Source organism: Rhinatrema bivittatum, chromosome 7 (genome assembly GCF_901001135.1).
Source record: "Rhinatrema bivittatum chromosome 7, aRhiBiv1.1, whole genome shotgun sequence".
Classification (NCBI taxonomy): Eukaryota; Metazoa; Chordata; class Amphibia; order Gymnophiona; family Rhinatrematidae; genus Rhinatrema; species Rhinatrema bivittatum.
In genome coordinates, this window is record NC_042621.1 from 273,000,042 (window position 1) to 273,018,188 (window position 18,147).

The 18,147-nt window shown below is 45.1% G+C and overlaps 1 protein-coding gene across 1 annotated transcript in view; it reads right to left on the reverse strand.

The window, feature by feature from the left end:
• SEMA4G (semaphorin 4G) overlaps positions 1–18,147 on the reverse strand; it is a 352,161-nt gene that overhangs the window by 78,464 nt on the left and 255,550 nt on the right. The window contains exon 7 of the mRNA XM_029610258.1: positions 7,758–7,871. Coding sequence (XP_029466118.1) covers positions 7,758–7,871 — 114 coding nt within the window. The remainder of the gene's footprint in view (positions 1–7,757; positions 7,872–18,147) is intronic.

Consider the following 18,147-nt stretch of genomic DNA (forward strand, 5'->3'; position numbering starts at 1 on the left):
GTGCATTATAAATCACAGCGTCATGGCCAGCAAGAAATTACTATCGTGCAGGGCATAAGAGCAGGAGTGTATGTACGGCAGGCCATGGTTTGCCTCGCCGTCACAATTTAGTAACAGCTCACGGAGGATGCGGGGTCCTCTGCAAGGCAGTACAGAATCCCGCAGATCCTGGTGACCCTGCGGCCCGACCCACGCCTTCAAAGCAGTGGCTCGCTGAAAAGAGTTTGGATATCATCAGGCCTGATCATGTGGAAGACCCGGGATCAGGAGCGACTCTGGACCTTCTCAGGCACGTGGAGCCCTGCTGGAAAGGGAGGGCAGTTTACATTTGCATGGAGGAAGCGCCCGCACTGGGAGATCAAAGCACGTACTCTAAACTGGAAAACGTCTTTTCATTAAAGCTGAGGCTTTTCCTAGCTTTATACTCAGTTTTTAAGTGCTGGGTAGGTACAGCACGGTTTGTCTGCATCACCTCTGTCTGACTAATTTAAGGCCTGATTTACTAAGGCTTTTCTCCCACTCTGTGCTTTCTCATTTTCATTATCGCCACAGGTAACTTGCAGTCTTTTTTTGTACTCATGATTACTGAAATATTTCTTGCTGGACGGTGTCACAGAATTTCTATTGCCTTACAGGTTTTATAAATAAATAAAGAATACATTTCTCTAAGGTCTTGAGGCAGAGCTGAAGTTTTTTTTTTCCCCCTCCTCTTTGGATTTCCTTTTTTTTTCCCTTGAAAGTTATAATTTGTTCAACTCTTGAATTTCTTTTTTTCAAGATTGTCTTGAAGGTTATGATATGCATCCCCGCTTCTTCCCATGGCTGCAGTAAGCTTCCCTCGCTGATCTCTCTCTCTCTCCAAAGCAGCAAGAAATCATTCTCCTCACCTTCTGACCTTAATTCCCCACGTTTCTGCGTCCTTTTCACTTACACCCTCTCATACTAAGTTGAGCTGAAGCCGATCACACGCTGCTGCACGTAACTCAGCCAACGAACGCTTCGGTTCCCCCAGCTCTCACCCATCTTCTCCTGCTTCTCTGGCACTGCACAGACCTCGGGCCTTTCAGCCCTCTGTTTCCCCAGCCCTTCCCTGCTTCCTGCCTCTGACACAGAAGAGCATAAGAAGTCCCGTGCGGGGGGGGGGGAGTCAGACCAAGGTCCATCCAGCCCTGCGTCCTGTCTCCCACAGATCGCAAGTGCCTGGCAGATCCCATGCAGTAAATCTATTTCTTGCTCCTCACTCCCAAACGTTGCAATAGCTCTCCTTGGTCTACCTGACAATGTGTTACGGACTTTTCCTCCAGGAACTTGTCCAAGCCTCTTTTAAAATTCCTGTGTGCTCGTTGCCTTGACCACGTTCTCTGGCAATAAATTCCACAGTGCGCCGAGTGAAAAAGTACATTCTGCAATTTGTTTTAAATCTGCTGTCTATTAGTTGCATGGAATGCGTATTTGTTTTAGTATTTCTGAAAGGGCAAATAACTGTCCTTTATTTACCCGTTCCACCCTACTCATGATTTTAGAAACTTCTATCATGTCCCCCTCTCAGCTGTCTCTTTTCCAGGCTGAAGATTCCTAACCTGAGTGACTTCTCATCATCTTTATCTTTTTTGTCACCCTACTGTGAGGATCTGTGGGCAGTGCTCACCTCCAGCCAGCTGGGGTCCTCAGTGGGCCATGTATACTCCTAACTCTATCGCTTGAAGATCCTGCTAGTGGTCATGTTCTTTGCACTGCCACAGTTTATAAGCCAGCCTCACAGCGAGTTCCTTGCCTCAGCTTGGGTTTTTTTTTTAAATTTATTTATCAGTTTTTAACAAAAAAATTACAAGAATCTCTTGTTACTGCAGAAAGAAGAAAACCATACCCATACTTATATCCTAATACAATTTTACATTCATGACCTTCCTTCCTTCTTTACTAGCAGTCCACAATATTATAATACTGATCTAGGGCTAAACAAAATGCAAAAAAGAAATGTAATGATCATACAATTTACCTTAACATAAAAATGCAGCAGTTATATAACTTCTAAGGCTGCCCTATCTAATCTAGGATACTTTTACTAGATTACAATTGTTACACAGGAGTTTTATCACATAGAAAGAATGATAATTGTGATGGATAGAAAAAAATATACAACACTCCTTTAAGTTTTACACAACACTTGCAGGGATATTTCAATAGGAATGTTCCCCCTAACTGAATAACTTTCATTCTCAATAACAAAAATTGCTGCCTCCTTTTTGCATTTGTTTAGAGACATCCGGGTATATTCTAACCTTTAATCTTAAGAATTCTACAAGCCGATACTTAAAGTATAACCTTAATACCCAGTCTCTATCCATTTCTAAGGCAAATGAAGCTATTAATGTTGCTGCTTGTACCATTTCAATATCAGACGTCTCTAATATTTGAGATATATCTAAGTTTACTGTTAATGTATCCATAACTTGTCTACCTTCTTGATGATTATCTAGATCTTCTTGTTTTTTATAAGGCATTAAATAATATGCTTTTACAATTGGTGGTATCATATCTTCTGATATTTTAAGAATTTCAACAAAATATTTTTTTAACATCTTTCGGTGTCAAGTGAGGCAGTTTTGGAAAATTAATAAATCTTAAATTTTTTTTTCTATTTGCATTTTCCAAATGTTCAACTTTCATTTGCAAAAACTTATTCTCAGTTATTAAAGAATCTTGAAGTGGTTTCCATTTTACACTTTCAATCTTAACTTTCTCAGCTTGGGTTTTAGTTAGCCCCTATGCCAGTGATGGCCAACCTTTTGAGCTCAGTGTGTCAAAATTCATAAAAAAACCGAGCATAACTCGGGTGGTGTGTCACTTCTAGAAAAATCCATAATTTTGTGATATTTGTAGCTCTAATCAACAAAGTTATAATTTTAATATATATACTGTATTTATTAATAAAGCAAAAACAAATAATTCTTTACCTTACCTGCTTAGTGACTTTTTTGTTGCTGAATTTCATTGGCTAAATCTTCAATTGAAGGTTGGTATTTCGTACACTTCAAGTCCAAGCAAGCGTTACAAACTTCATCTGTCAGTCAGTTTCTTTTATTGGCTCCCATTCATGTTCACAACACTCCCTCCCCATCTCCCAGGTATGTACACATTCATTCTCACACACACAGACCCCCAGGCAGGCACCCATGCATTCACACACATACACCCCCAGGCAGAGTCCCATTCATACACATTCACACACTAAAGGTAGACCCCCCCTCTCTTTCTTTTGCCAGCAACCTCAGAACCTCTCTCATTCCTCTGCTGCCACTGTCACTGATGCCGCGTGGCTATTGCGGAGGTGCCGATTGCTGCTACTGACACTGAAGTCCATTCTGCTGCCTCCTCTGTGCAGGCCCCGTGGGCTTCCACTTTCTCCATGCTGATCTCGTACATTGTGAGATCCGTTGAGAAAGTGCTATTCTTGCACATTCCCAAAGAGTACATGTGCCAATCACTAAAAAGTACATTTTTTTTTTTTGCCTTTGCTGTCTGATCTTAGTTTTCTAATTGGTTGGTCACAGGCTTTTTTTTCACCTTCCCTTTCTTATTTTTTTGCCAATTCCTTTTATATTGTCTTTTTTTCTGTTTCTTTTTTCTCCATCTTCTTCCCTCAAACACACAGTCAGGTTCTCATTCTCACATGCATTTCTCTTTCTCACACACACAGGCTCTCACTGGCACATGCTCTCTCTCATACAATCATTCATATACACAGGCTCTCACTGGCACATGCTCTCTCTCATACAATCATTCATACACACAGGTTCTCACTGGCACATGCTCTCTCATACAATCATTCATATACACAGGCTCTCACTGGCACATGCTCTCTCTCATACAATCATACATATACACAGGCTCTCACTGGCACATGCTCTCTCTCATACAATCATTCATATACACAGGCTCTCACTGGCACATGCTCTCTCTCATACAATCATTCATATACACAGGCTCTCACTGGCACATGCTCTCTCTCATACAATCATTCATACACACAGGCTCTCACTGGCACATGCTCTCTCATACAATCATTCATACACAAAGGCTCTCACTGGCACATGCTCTCTCATACAATCATTCATACACACAGGCTCTCACTGGCACATGCTCTCTCATACAATCATTCATATACACAGGCTCTCACTGGCACATGCTCTCTCTCTCTCTCTCACACACACACACACACACACACACACAGGCTCTCACATGCTGTCTCTGCAAACATTCAGGTCCTCTCTCTCAACTCACCTCATACACGCACTCTACGGGCCCTCAGCCTCTCTCTCACCTCTGGGCCTCCTCTTCGCGGGTCGCCGCAGGATGGGCTCTGCAGCGGCCCTGATCTTCTCGGGCCGCTGCAGCCCTGCTACCGGGCCTCTTCCTCTTCTTGGGCCGCTGCGACTTGGGATTCGCAGCGACCCGCGGCGGCTCCTCCTCTTCTGCACGCGCTGATTCGCTTCCTCCTTCCTGCCCACGCGGCTCCGGCAACGTTTACTTCCGGGGCCGCACAGGCAGGAAGGAGGAGCATCAGCGCGTTGTCTTGAGCCTCATCGCTGCGACGCATGAGCCTCCCTGCGCCCGGGGGCATTGGTGGAGGGTAGGGGGAAACTAAAAAACACATTTAAAGGCTCGGCGCAGCTGAAAAAGAAAAGGCTCGGCGCAGCCGATAAAAAAAAAAAAAAATTCCTGATAGTCCTCGAAACGCTGCGCGTGTCAGCCAAAACGGCTCGGCGTGTCACCTCTGACACGCGTGTCATAGGTTAGCCATCACTGCCCTATGCTATACCTGGAAACATTTGATTTGCAGTCACCCTGAGATTGTTTCGGATTAGTGAGGGGGAGGGGGATGGGGAAGGTGCTGGCAGCAGCATGCGCACAGATTTTCTGTCTCACACGTGCACATGTGCACACTCGCTCATCTCCCTCTTCCACGCGCTCACTCACTCCTCTTCCTCACATGCAGATGCTCTCCCTCACACACATGCACACTCGTTCTCTCTCCTCACCCTGATCCCCATTACCCACAGCAGCCTCCCCTTTCGCAAGGCCTGCAGGACCAACACTCTTCTTCCTCCTTTTGCAGCAGTGGGCCTGGGCTGCCCCTCCTCTTTTTTTCTCAGGGGGTCAAAGCTGCCTGTTTCTCGCTCCCTGCGACTCCTGCTCTTCTAACTCCTGCTATGCATTGGGGTCCAACACTTCTACTCATTCTCTGCGTAAGCCCCAATGCTCCTCTTCCTTCAGGTCTGCGCTGCTCCAGCCACTTTTTATTCTGGGCCTTCTTCTGCAACAGGGCACTCAGAGTTTTCAGGTGTTGGCCCAGAGATCTGACAATTCATTACACATTCTGAAGTCTCCAGTACAAATCCAGAGAATTTCCAAGTATGGCAGTTGTGGCCTGCAGGCTTGGCCCCAGTTTGTGATTGTCTGCATTGTTCTGTTCGATTCTGGCCCTTGTCTGTGGCCTTCTGGTCCCAGTCTGTTTTCTCTGTTGCTCCAGTATTGTCGTGTAGTCCGTGTCACCAGTCTGTTTTGGGGGCATCCTTTCATCTTATGTCTTGTTCCTGCAGTGCAGCCCTTCCCGTGTGGGTGCCCTCCTGTACCTGCCCTCAGAGTGCACCTCCTGTTCAAGCCCTGCCAGCCACCAGAGCCTGAGGACTCAATCTGACGGGGAGGTGGCTGGTCCAGACAAAAGATCCTTGTTCCAGCCCAGTTTCTGTCCTGCCAAACCAGCGGCATCTGTGTCAAGCCCTGCTCTGATTCCAGGGTTTAAACCCACTAGCAGTCTCGCCATGACACCTACTCTGCGGCTTTTCAAGTTCCACAATGTCTTTTTTTGAGATGGGGCAACCAGAACTGCCCACAGTACTCAAGGTGTGGTTACATCATAGATTGATACAGAGGCCATCTGATATTATCCATTTCATGCTCCATTCCTTTTCAGATCAGTCCTAACATTCTCTTTGCTTTTTTAACCACCACTGCATTGAGATGAGGATTTTAATGCATCGTCTACACTATTTCCCTGCTGCCTGCTGATCAACAGCTCTATCTGTCCTGTTCCAAACTGCAGCTCCAAAGATCCATTTCATTTACAAAGCACTTCCCTAACACTGAAGGGCTTGACTCCATTTATTCCTGCCACTACGCAATCACCACCAGTCATTCTTTTCCACATTCCCCGCCATAATCCTGATGTCTTTTGAATGCCATTGCTATCGTCACATAGATTCCAAGTCCCTTGAGATGGATTCAAACAACCTGTGGCCCGTACTCAGCTGGCCATGTCCGGACAACTTGATCTGGTTAACTTTATCCGGATATTCAACCTGAATAAAGCCAAGCTGAAAGTCCAGTCTAAAGTTACCTGAACAAAGGTGTCCACCTAACTTTAGGCCCTGCCATTTGGCCAACTAGAGTTGCCCAAGTAATTGTGTTCGGCCGGCGCTGAATATCAGTGCCGCCGAGAGAAAGTGAAATCGTGCCTCGGGAATGCCCCCAGAGTCACCTCCTCTTTACCTGGATAAACTTTTGTCCACACAATGATTTGCCCAGACACAACTTAGCTGGTGGTCAGGGGATGGGGGAAGAAATTTCCAACACTGGGGTTTATCTGACCAACTCCAAAAGTTAGCCGGAGAAAGCCTTTGAGGATGGACTTCCCCATATCTGCATGCACTACACCAGTGGTTCCCAACCCTGTCCTGGGGACCCCCCCAGCCAGTCGGGTTTTCAGGATATTCAAGATGAATATGACTGAGAGAAAATGTGTATGCATTGCCTCCATAACATGCAAATTTTCTCTCATGCATATTCATTATGGATATCCTGAAAACCCAACTGGCTGGGGGGTCCCTACGACAGGCTTGGGAACCCCTGCACTACACTGTGAACACCGATGACACTTTATGAATACTTATAACTTTATGCTAAGGCTGCTCATCAGCATGTATCATCTCTTATTGGCGTTTGTGGGACTTCCTAACATGACTAGATGTTTTATAGATAGTAGTGGTGTGCACTGAAAGGGGAGGAGTGGGGAAGGGGGAGCAGTGAGGATATCATTCTTAGGTATTCCCTACCTGTGGACTTGCAGGATATTCCTTCATGGGGGAGAACAAACTGGTTAGATTTTACCTGTTAACTCTGTGAGTAATGGTAGGGTTCCCCCAAAAAATCAAAGTCTGAGTCCTGGACTAAAGTGGTGGCTTATTATCAGCTACAATCATAGGAGTCCTAACAGGAAACCCCACCACCACCCTTCTCCCTAAATATGGGAGACATTTGGCAAACCGTAACCTACAATTCAGAGACCGAGAGTACATGGACTGAGAAATAAATGCAATTTACCATTCCCACCGAGGTCACGACTAGAGTATATTCAGCTACACCTATGTAATTCATCCCGCACACATTGAAACAGAACAACAAACAAAAAACTTCAGCCATTGCATCTTTATTGTAGGATAGAATGAGCCGCGTATTTCGGAGGAGGGGACTTGCAAACATTTGTTCAGTCAGAAGGCTCATCTATGCTTGCTTTATCTAATTCGGTCTAACCGCTCTCTAATTCAAGATCCGAAATGCTGCAGACCTGGCAGCCCATGCGAGAGTCAACTCAATATCCGAATAATAACTATTTACAAATCACAACAAACTGTCCTTTGTATTTAAATGCCCGGCATCCCTAGCTTAAGGGCAATAGCCCATTAGGCATCACTTACCATTTAGCCAATGCAAAGGGGACTCTTCGGTCTTCAGGCTCCTTTGGTACAGGTTTCTCCTGATATCCGGTAAACTCCGGAACTCATACCGTGTGGCTGTGTACAAGCCACCATCTAGAACCAGAGAATAAAAGAAATATATATAAAATGCACTGACATTATAGAGAAGAAAAATGCAAATACATGCACTTAACTGAGCCAGTCTACTGCCATTTTCATCAGTAGGTTTACTATTTATATTTTATGCTCAACCTCTACTGTAGATGTGCTTGATACACAAGGACACAGAGCAGATAAGAACATAAGAACATGCCATACTGGATCAGACTAAGGGTTCATCAAGCCCAGCGTTCTGTGTCCAACAGTGGCCAATCCAAGTCACAAGTACCTAGCAAGTACCCAAACATTAAATAGATCTCAAGCTATTATTCCTTATTGATAGCAGCTTATAGATTTTTCCTCTAGGAACTTATCCAAACCTTTTTTAAACCCAATTACACTAAATGCCATAACCACATCCTCTGGCAATGAATTCCAGAACTTAACAACGCTGAGTGAAAAAGAATTGTCTTTGATTTGTTTTAAATGAGCTACTTGTTAACTTCATGGAGTGCCCCCTAGTCCTTCTGTTATCTGGGAAAGTAAATAACCGACTTACATTAACCTGTTCATGTCCTTACATGATTTTATAGACCTCTATCATATCCCCCCCTTATCATTTTGGTTGCCCTTCTCTGCACTTTCTCCAGTGCAACGATATCTTTTTTGAGATGTGGTGACCAGAATTGCAGAGTATTCAAGGTGCGGTCTCGACATGGAGCGATACAAAGGCATTATGACATCCACCATTTTATTTGCCATTCCCTTCCTAATAATTCCTAACATTCTATTTGCTTTTTTGACTGCCGCAGCACACTGAACCGACAACTTCAATGTGTTATCCACTATGACGCCTAGATCTCTTTCCTGGGTGGTAACTCCTAAGATAGAACCTAACATTGTATAACTACTGCAAAGGTAATTTTTCCCTATATGCATCACCTTGCACTTGTCCACATTAAATTTCATCTGCCATTTGGAAGCCCAATCTTCCAGTCTCACAAGGTCCTCCTGCAATTTATCACAATCTACTTGAAATTTAACTACTCTGCATAATTTTATATCATCTGCAAATTTGATCACCTCACTTGTTGTCCCGCTTTCCAGATCATTTATAAATATATTAAAAAGCACCGGTCCTAGAACAGATCCCTGAGGCGCTCCACTGTTTACCTTTTTCCACTGTGAAAACAGACCATTTAATCCTATTCTCTATTTCCTGTTTTTTAACCAATTTGCAATCCACAAAAGGCCATTGCCTCCTGTCCATGACTTTTTATTTTTCTTCCAAAGCCTCTCATGGGGAACTTTGTCAAACACCTTCTGAAAATCCAAATACACCACATCTCCTGGTTCACCTTTGCCCACATGTTTATTCACCTCTTTAAATAATGTAGGAGATTTGTGAGGCAAGATTTCCTTTGGGTAAATCCATGCTGGCTGTGACCCATTAAACCATGTCTATCTAAATGTTTTGTAATTTTATTCTTTTTAACAATTTCCATGATTTTTCCTGGCACTGAAGTCAGGCTCACCGGTCTATAGTTTCCCGGCTCACCCCTGGAGCCCTTTTTAAATATTGGGGTTACACTGGCCATCTTCCAATCTTCAGATATAACAGATAATTTTAATGATAGGTTACAAATTAATTGAAATTGGTCTAAAATTTAATTGTTTAGTTCTTTCAGAACCCTGGGGTGTATACCATCCGGTCCAGGTGATTTACTACTCTTCATTTTGACAGTCTGGCCTACCACATCTTCCAGGTTCATCGTGATTTGGTTCAGTTCATCTGAATCATCACCCTGAAATTACAGTTCTCCCTGTAAATCACCTCCATTTGTAGCAATGGGAAGTTTGGCTGTAGCGTGGCTCATACACTGCCCGGCCTCTCCAACAACAGAAGAGAAGAAAAGGCACCAGTCGGACTCAGCAGCAATGGGGTGAGCTACAACAGAGCTCATGCAATGAATACTTTATTGTAGAAAGTGCAGAAATTGGAAAGGGCTTCAGGAGAAGGCTGCTCCCTCACTCCTAAATGATGAAAAAACAGTGGCCTCCAAAATGTTTACTAGTAGCTCCCGCCACAACATATTTACTAGCATTCAACTGTAGCTCATCCTTTCTGGAGGAAAGCACATTTTGTGATTTTTTTTTCTCAATTATTACCCAGCTCACGCTTTTAACAATGACGACCTTGTCACAGTTGTACCAGGAATTTATTTGCCAGAACTATTTTTAATCAAACCAGACTATAATATCCTCACCCTCAGAGGATAGCAGCATTGGCCAGAGCACCAGTAAATGTAGACTGAAGCACCACTGGACATGCCTCTGATTTACCACAATGGTTTTGAGTACTGATAGAACAGGATGCAATTGATAGCTTTAAAACAAACACACATACAGACACAAAACTGTATTTCAAAAAACCAGCACAGCAGCATTAGCTGCACATGAGCAGTAAGATAGTGGTCTGGGAAGAGATGAGTCTCATGGACAACGTGAAACCTATTCGTCCAAATCACTACTGAGTCACAAATGCCTTTTTCCTAAACAACAGATGGTCTCTCAGTACGGATTTTACAGGTGTAATATATCCTATTGCTATGCACACCCATCAAAAATGACAGCAAGTCTACTTCAAGGTCAAGGAAAACTCTGTTTGAGAGACTAGCAGTCACTCAGAATCTGCTAAGGGTCATGGTGGGGGTGCTCACAGATTTTAATCAGGAGCTGCTCCAAGAGACCTCATATTGCTTATGGTGAATAAAAACAGCTCAGATACAAATGCTACATCTATTCACAGCTTGTATTTGGTTAATAAGGCACCAGCTCAGTGGCATTTCTGGGAGTAACAGTGGAATCTTTACTGCACTGATGGATCTTGCAAGCTGCAGCAGTACCCGAAAATGTTAAATAATTCAGTGGGCAGGTAGAACAAACAAACTCATTAAGACAGCCCTACTTTTGTTTTACTGATACCTATCTCAGTGCAGGCAAAATAAGTGTTTACAAGTTTTAATGGCTTCTCCTGCTTACCACACTGTTACATGGAAATGTTAGAAAATGTTAAAAAAATGTTCAAAATGTTCAAAAAGAGTGACTGCTATTTCAGTAATATACACTAAAAAGATGAAAACAGAGATACCGTAGGAACAATGGAAAAATCAATTTAATGGCACATACTTCTATTATGTAAAATAGAAAGGGATATCAGTAAGCCAAGAAAAGATTTCTGACTTCTCAAAAGACCACAAGGGTCAAATCTGAGACAACCTGTACTTCTCAATCACTTATCCCAATAATGTTTAACATAGCTTTCATCATCATCAACGCTTCTTCCTATAAGAAAAAAGCGATTATATCTCTCACTTTGTTCTTTTCCTTACGATACAATACAACACTTATATGTATCAATGTGCTCGGCTCTGGGCTCCGGCACCCCAACGCACCCTTCCGATGCACCACGCCATACTGACACCCATGCATCAAAGCACCATGCGCAAGGACAGCTGTCGATGCATACTTCCTCCTCCAAGCATAGGAAGGCCTCAGCGGTTGACACTTCGACGCACCAATGCAAAACAGTGTTGGGATCGATGCACCATGTGTTGCCGGCGAAGAGATCAAAGCAGGGACGCACACCACCACCTGCCACGAAGCGTAAACGGTCCATCAACAGTGGACTCCCGCGCACTTGTGCTGTGGACAGATCCCCACAGTTACCCCCTCCGCGAGAAGAGGGACATGATACGTCTATTCCGTTTTCTTATCCAGTCTGCTCGGATGTCGATCCCGGCTCCGAATATGGATCCATGAGATCTTCTCACTCCTTTCGGGTCTATTTGGACTTGTCCTCAGTGTCTCAGTGCAGGCAGTCAAGTCTGCACTTGCAGGAGCCCCTGGCCAAGCGTCACAAACGTTCTTCTGTGGTGGAGAAGGCCATTAGTCACTGAGGCCTGGACTTGGACATTCTTCTCGCTGTGCTACCTCCGAGGGGGCTTACAAAGCAACCATCTTATGCCCCTGCACGTGACACCTTAGCCTCCCAGGCGATGTCGCAGATTTCATAGATATTGACACTATTTTTCTCGTCTGTGGAGCAACAGGCCATTGGCCAACGTACCAGCAGGACTCATGAAGTTTCTCCCCACAAGGCCCCACTCTCACCTTGCCAGGGGAGCAGTAGCACTGAACCACATTCCATCAGTCCACCTTCTCAGGGCTCTCTGCCTCAAGATGTTTCTTCTCCCCAGTCTCCATCCACATCTCCAGGCCCTTGACCAGTTATCCTTCTGACCCTCTGGAGGACCAACCTGAGCCAGTTTCCCCCGCCGGAAGAACTCTCCTACTCTAAATTCGTGGAGAAGGTGGGGAACAGGCTCAACGTGGAAACCAGAAAGGTACCAGACCCTCGGGCGGAGGTTCTCAGCATATTAAAGATCTTTGAGATGCCATCTGAGCCCACAGCTTAGCCCTCGCATACTGTGTTGGATGCTGTGATGACCAGGGCTTAGGAGTCTCCCTTCTCCAGACCAGCAACATCGCGAAAAACCAACTTCAAGTTTCGCATGAGGCAGTCCCCTTTTTACTGTTTGGTCCAGCTCCAGCATGCATCCATCATGGTCAAATCAGCCATGAAGAGGCGAAGAAGACAAGGCTGCATTCTAACACCCCTCCAGGGCAAGATTGCAAATACCTAGATGATTTCGACAAGCACGCCTTTCGAGCCAGTATGCTTAATGCCAAGATCCAACAACACCAGTTTTATATCACTCAATACCTATATGAGTGTCTCCAATCTCTTAAACCGTTAGTCACTGCGGCTGGCCAAATGGCAACCCACCTGAGCAATTCCACGATCTGGAAGAAGGGCTTAGGCATTTACTCCATACCATCTATGAAGCATTCAATACGTCCGCACGTCCACTGCAGGAGCCATCACCGCCTGACGCCTACCATATCTTCGGGCCAGCGCCATCAGGGAGGACTTCCATGAGAAACTTGCCGATCTTCCCTGTCTCCTGTACAACCTTTTCGGAGACAAGCTGCGTGAGACAGTGTCCCAATTAAAAGAACAAAATATGGCAGTTATGTCTCTGACATGACCAACAGACCCTTCATCCGCAAAAAAGTACTTCCCGGCCTACCGGAAGACCTATTTTCAAAAGCGTCCATACAGACCGTATGCCCCCTTCCACCTGCAGTCTTATACACAACCACAGATGCAACCTTCCCAACAGTCGCAGACCTGTTCTCAGAAACATAATCCAGGTCAACCTCACCCTCCTTCCGATGGCAATGCACCCAAAACCCCTCAGGGTTTTTAGAAATGTCTGGGCCACCTCTACCGTTGCCTGTGGATGGGAGACTTTCCTATTTCCTTCATTCTTGGGTAGCGATCACCTCCGACCATTGGGTGCTCAAGATCATCAAGGAAGGCTATACCCTGAATTTCAAATCCATGCCGACCCTCCCTCACCGGGTATGGATGAAGCAGGTCGACTCGCGGACCAGCTGATGCCTCGAGGAAGAGATCACCAGGCTGCTTCTCCAACGTTCCATCCGCCGAGTACCCGTCCCTCAGTGGAATCAGGGGTTCTACTCCCAATACTTCCTCATCCCCAAGAAATCAGGGGGACCTTCGTCCAATCCTGGACCTGCAAGCCCTCAACAGGTTTCTAACCAAAGAAAAATTCAAGATGATTTCACTCAGATCCATATTTCCCTTCCTACAGCCCAATGATTGGATGTGTTCTCTGGATCTCAAGGATGCATACTCCCACATCCCTATGCACCATACATCCTGGCAGTACCTGAGCTTCCAAGTCAGTGGATGTCACTTCCAGTACAGGGTGCTCCGCTTTGGCCTCTTGTCAGCCCAGAGGGTCTTCACCAAGTGTCTAGCGGTAGCTGTGGCCCACCTAAGGAAACAGGGAATCCAACTGTTTCCTTACCTCAATGATTGGCTGCTGGTAGCCCCGGATCCCCCTGCCCTACGCAGCAGCCTGCTGGCGACAATTCAGTGTCTGAACAATCTGAGCTTAATCATCAGTTACGAGAAATCCCATCTGCAGCCAACTCAGGCCCTAGAATTCATTGGAGCCTATGTTAGTACAGAGTTAGGCAGAGCATTCCTACCCAGTGATGACCTCTTGTCTTGGCCACTCAGCTGCAGAATGCCACACATGCCTCCACCCGCCAGGTCCTTACCATTTTGGGTCACATGGCAGCCTCCATCTATGTAGTACCGTGCACCCGCCTGCACATGCGCTGCCTGCAGTGGGGCCTGAAGACGCACTGAACACAATTCCAACACCCTTTGTCCCGAAAGACCGTCCTCATGCCAAGCATGAAAAAGGACTTGAGCTGGTGGCTGGGCCTGACGGTAATCACTGGGGGGCGGTGCCCCTTCATCTGCCAGTACCCCAACTGGTTCTCATCACAGCTGCCTCCAACAAAGGGTAGGTCACCCATCTGGATCAGGTCCAGACTCAGGGCCTCTGCTCGAGCTGGGAAAGGGCTCAACAGATCAATCTTCTGGAGCTTTGGGCGATCGGAAATGCCCTTCACACATACGAGGGCTTCCTCCAGAAAAGACTGAAGCAATGTTGTAATAAACAAAGAAGGAGGGTCTGGTTCCTAGAAGTTGTACAGGGAAGCTGTACAGATCTTGGAATGGGCAGAACGCCGGTCCATCTCACTCCAGGCAACTTATCTGCCAGGGGTAGAAAACTCCAAGGCAGACAAGCTCAGCAGGATCTTCCACCCCCACAAATGGGAACTCTGACAGGATGTGGCAGAAAGACTCTGTCAAACTTTGGGTCTTCCTCATGTCGATCTCATTGCTACCGAACACAACAGAAAGGTTCCGATTTTTTGCTCCATCTACCCCAGCAGCAAGTGCCTAATGCAGGATGTTTTCCTCCTCTCTTGAACAGAGGGTCTCATTTTCGCTTTCCCTCCCATACCACTCATCTCACAGACAATTCAGAAGTGCATCGAGGACATGGCCGATTTAAACCTCATAGCACCAGCATGGCCCAGACAAGTGATACGCTTATCTGATCCGTCTCTCCATCACCCAACCCATCCCTCTTGGTCACAGTGCGATCTTGCTCTCACAGGACGGGGGCTCCCTCCTCCATCCCATCCACTCTTCCCTACATCTCACAGTGTGGAGGTTGAGAGGACGGTATTAAGCCATTTGAATCTACCTCCAAAAATTCAGGACATCCTAGTATCCTCCAGGAAACACTATACCAGGAGGAACTATCAAGGCAAATGGATCAGATATTCGAACTGGTGAGGCGAGCACAGGGTAGAACCATTTTCCTGCTCTCTGCAACTACTTCTGGAGTACCTCCATCTCCTGTATCAGACTGGCCTGGCCAGTCCATGTCAGTGCCATTTCAGCATACCATTACCTCCACAATGGCTCCCTGGTGTCCTGTCACCCATTGATCTCCAGATTTATGAAAAGCATTCTACGTTTGCATCCATCCATCTTGAAACCTCCGGTTCCATGGGACCTCAATATTGTTCTGGAACAGCTTAAGCTTCTCTCCTTTGAACCTTTGGCAGACAGTCTCCTGCGGTAACTCTCTTGGAAGGTCCTTTTCCTTGTAGCCCTCACCTCTGCCAGATGGGTTAGTGAGTTGCAAGCCCTTGTTCACTATTCACCATACCTAGAATTTTATCACGACAAAGTGTCTTTGCGTATACACCCCACGTTCCTACCCAAAGTTGTGTCGGCTTTCCACCTTAACCAGACTATCACCCTGCCGAATTTTTTCCCAAAGCCGCACAAGACAGATAGCAAGGGGCAGATTCACACATTGGACTGTAAGATTACGTGACTTATTAGAGGCGCAGAACACACTCGGAGCACAGATCTTCCCAGCTTTTCGTCTCCTATAATCCCAGTGCCCTGGGACTTCCGGTGTCCAAGAGAACTCTCTTGTTCTGGATTTCCCACAGCATCCAGTTCTGTTACAATAAGAAATCAGAGACCCTGGCTGATTCCCCAAAGGCCCACCAGGTCTGGGCCATGGAGGCACCCATAGCCCACCTGCATGAGGTGCCTTATCCTGGACATTTGCAAAGCTGCAACATGGTCCTCCCTGCATACCTTCACTTCCCACTACTGCCCTGACCAGCAAGCTGCTGCAGATGTGGCAATGGGTAGGACCATTCTTCAATCAGGGACGACTTAAAGTAACTGTCCGCGTCAATGGACCGGATTGCGCGCACCTCCTTTTCTCGCCTGGGGGGATGTACCCACTCTCCACGGATCTGCAGCAGCGCTCAACTCTTTCAGCAGGGGACTCCCAGACAGCAGGACTAATTCACCCCTGCTTATCTACGGGAAAAGAGAAAGTTTGCTTACCGTAAACGGTGTTTTCCGTAGATAGCAGGATGAATTAGCCGTGCTGACCCTCCCGCCTCCCCAGACAGTCTCGACCTTTGGCTCCAAGCAAGCTCTGAGACAGACTGAGGCAAGATGGGATCCGCATGGGAAACCACACGCAGATGCACACAATCAAGAATTGTATGTGCTTAGAGAAGCTCCGCCACCTGGCCGCCCGGAGGACGTCCCAGACAGCATGGCTAATTCATCCTGCTATCTATGGAAAACAGTGTTTACTGTAAGCAAACTTGCTCTTCTGTAAATTGTGCAGCACTTCCAGACCACACTGGGAATGAACAAACAAAGCTTTAACTATACAGCCCATAAGAAACAGACAGTTTATAAAAACAGTTTATAAAAACAGACAGTTCCTGTTCAAAATGTAATCTTATAGGAGAAACAGTTCGTAGTCGATAGATCCAGCTGTAAGAATCATTTAGAAATGTCACCACCATGCCAATTAGGTAACACAGAATTAATGTCACAGAAACGTAAGTCATCAAAAACGTGCTGAAACTCTATGCAGGGAGAAACCAGAGGAGCTGTCAGACTTGCATGTTTGACCTTGTGCCCACCGTCCGGATGGTCTTACCAATACAAAATGTGTCACAGGGGGCAGTGGATTACATAAATCACAGGTGGTATGATACTTTAATTTAATAGTATAAGGAACTGCCAATTTAAACAAAGTGTGCCCACAGAGCTCTGACATACAGAGCATTGCCCATATCGATGATGACCTGATGAGACTGTTATTTTGTTTTAACAATTATGTATGTCTTATTGTACTCTGCCCTGAACTTTTCAGGTGGGGCGGTTTGTTTTTTTTTTAAATAAATAAATAAACATAAAAATAAATAAATAACTAAGAACATAAGAACATGGAGGAAAAGTCCATTATCGGCTATTAATCAAGTTTATTTAAGGAATAGCCACTGCTATTAATTGCATCAGTAGCATGGGATCTTCTTAGTGTTTGGGTAATTGCCAGGTTCTTGTGGCCTGGTTTGGCCTCTGTTGGAAACAGGATGCTGGGCTTGATGGACTCTTGGTCTGACCCAGCATGGTAATTTTTTATGTTCTAAACTAAAGGAGATTCTTGTTACATGAAATCTGACCGAAGCAAAACATCTCTTAACATTAGACCAATGCGTCACCAGGTCATCATCCATGTGGGTTTCTTCTATAAGTTTACATTTTGAACAGGAACGGTCTGTGTTTTTATAAACCATCTGTTTCTTATGGGTTGTATAGTTAAAGCTTTGTTTGTTCATTACCACTGTGGTCTGGAAGTGCTGCATCATTTACAGAAACTGTAAATTAGGTGTCTTTTTAATGGACTCCATTTTGGATTTAGCTGTTTGAGACTGGAGATGTCTGGAGTTCAGCACGTTGATACAGCTTAATGTATTATATCGTAAGGAAAAGAGCAAAGTGAAAGAGAGAGATAATACTTTTTTTCTTCTAGGAAGAAGTGTTGATAATGATGAAAGCTATGTTAAACATTATTGGGATAAGTGATTGAGTAGTCTGGGTTGTCTCAGATTTGACCCTTGTGGTCTTTTGAGAAGACAAAAATCTTTTCCCAGTTTGCTGATATCCTTTTCTATTTTACAAAGTAAAAGTTTGTGCCATTAAATTCATTTTTATATTGTTACTACATCTCTTTACATCAAAATCTCAAACACCTCATCAGTGGCCTTAGGAAAGGAGAGAGATATAAGCAGAAGAAAATAGTCATTACAAAATGTGCACACTTTTTCTTCAGATACAAGTGTGACAAGATAAACATTGAAATACATTAGGACAGACAATGGGACAGAAAAGTAAGTGAAGAGGAAAAGAATTAAGAGTCAAGTAAATTGATAATATGAGGAA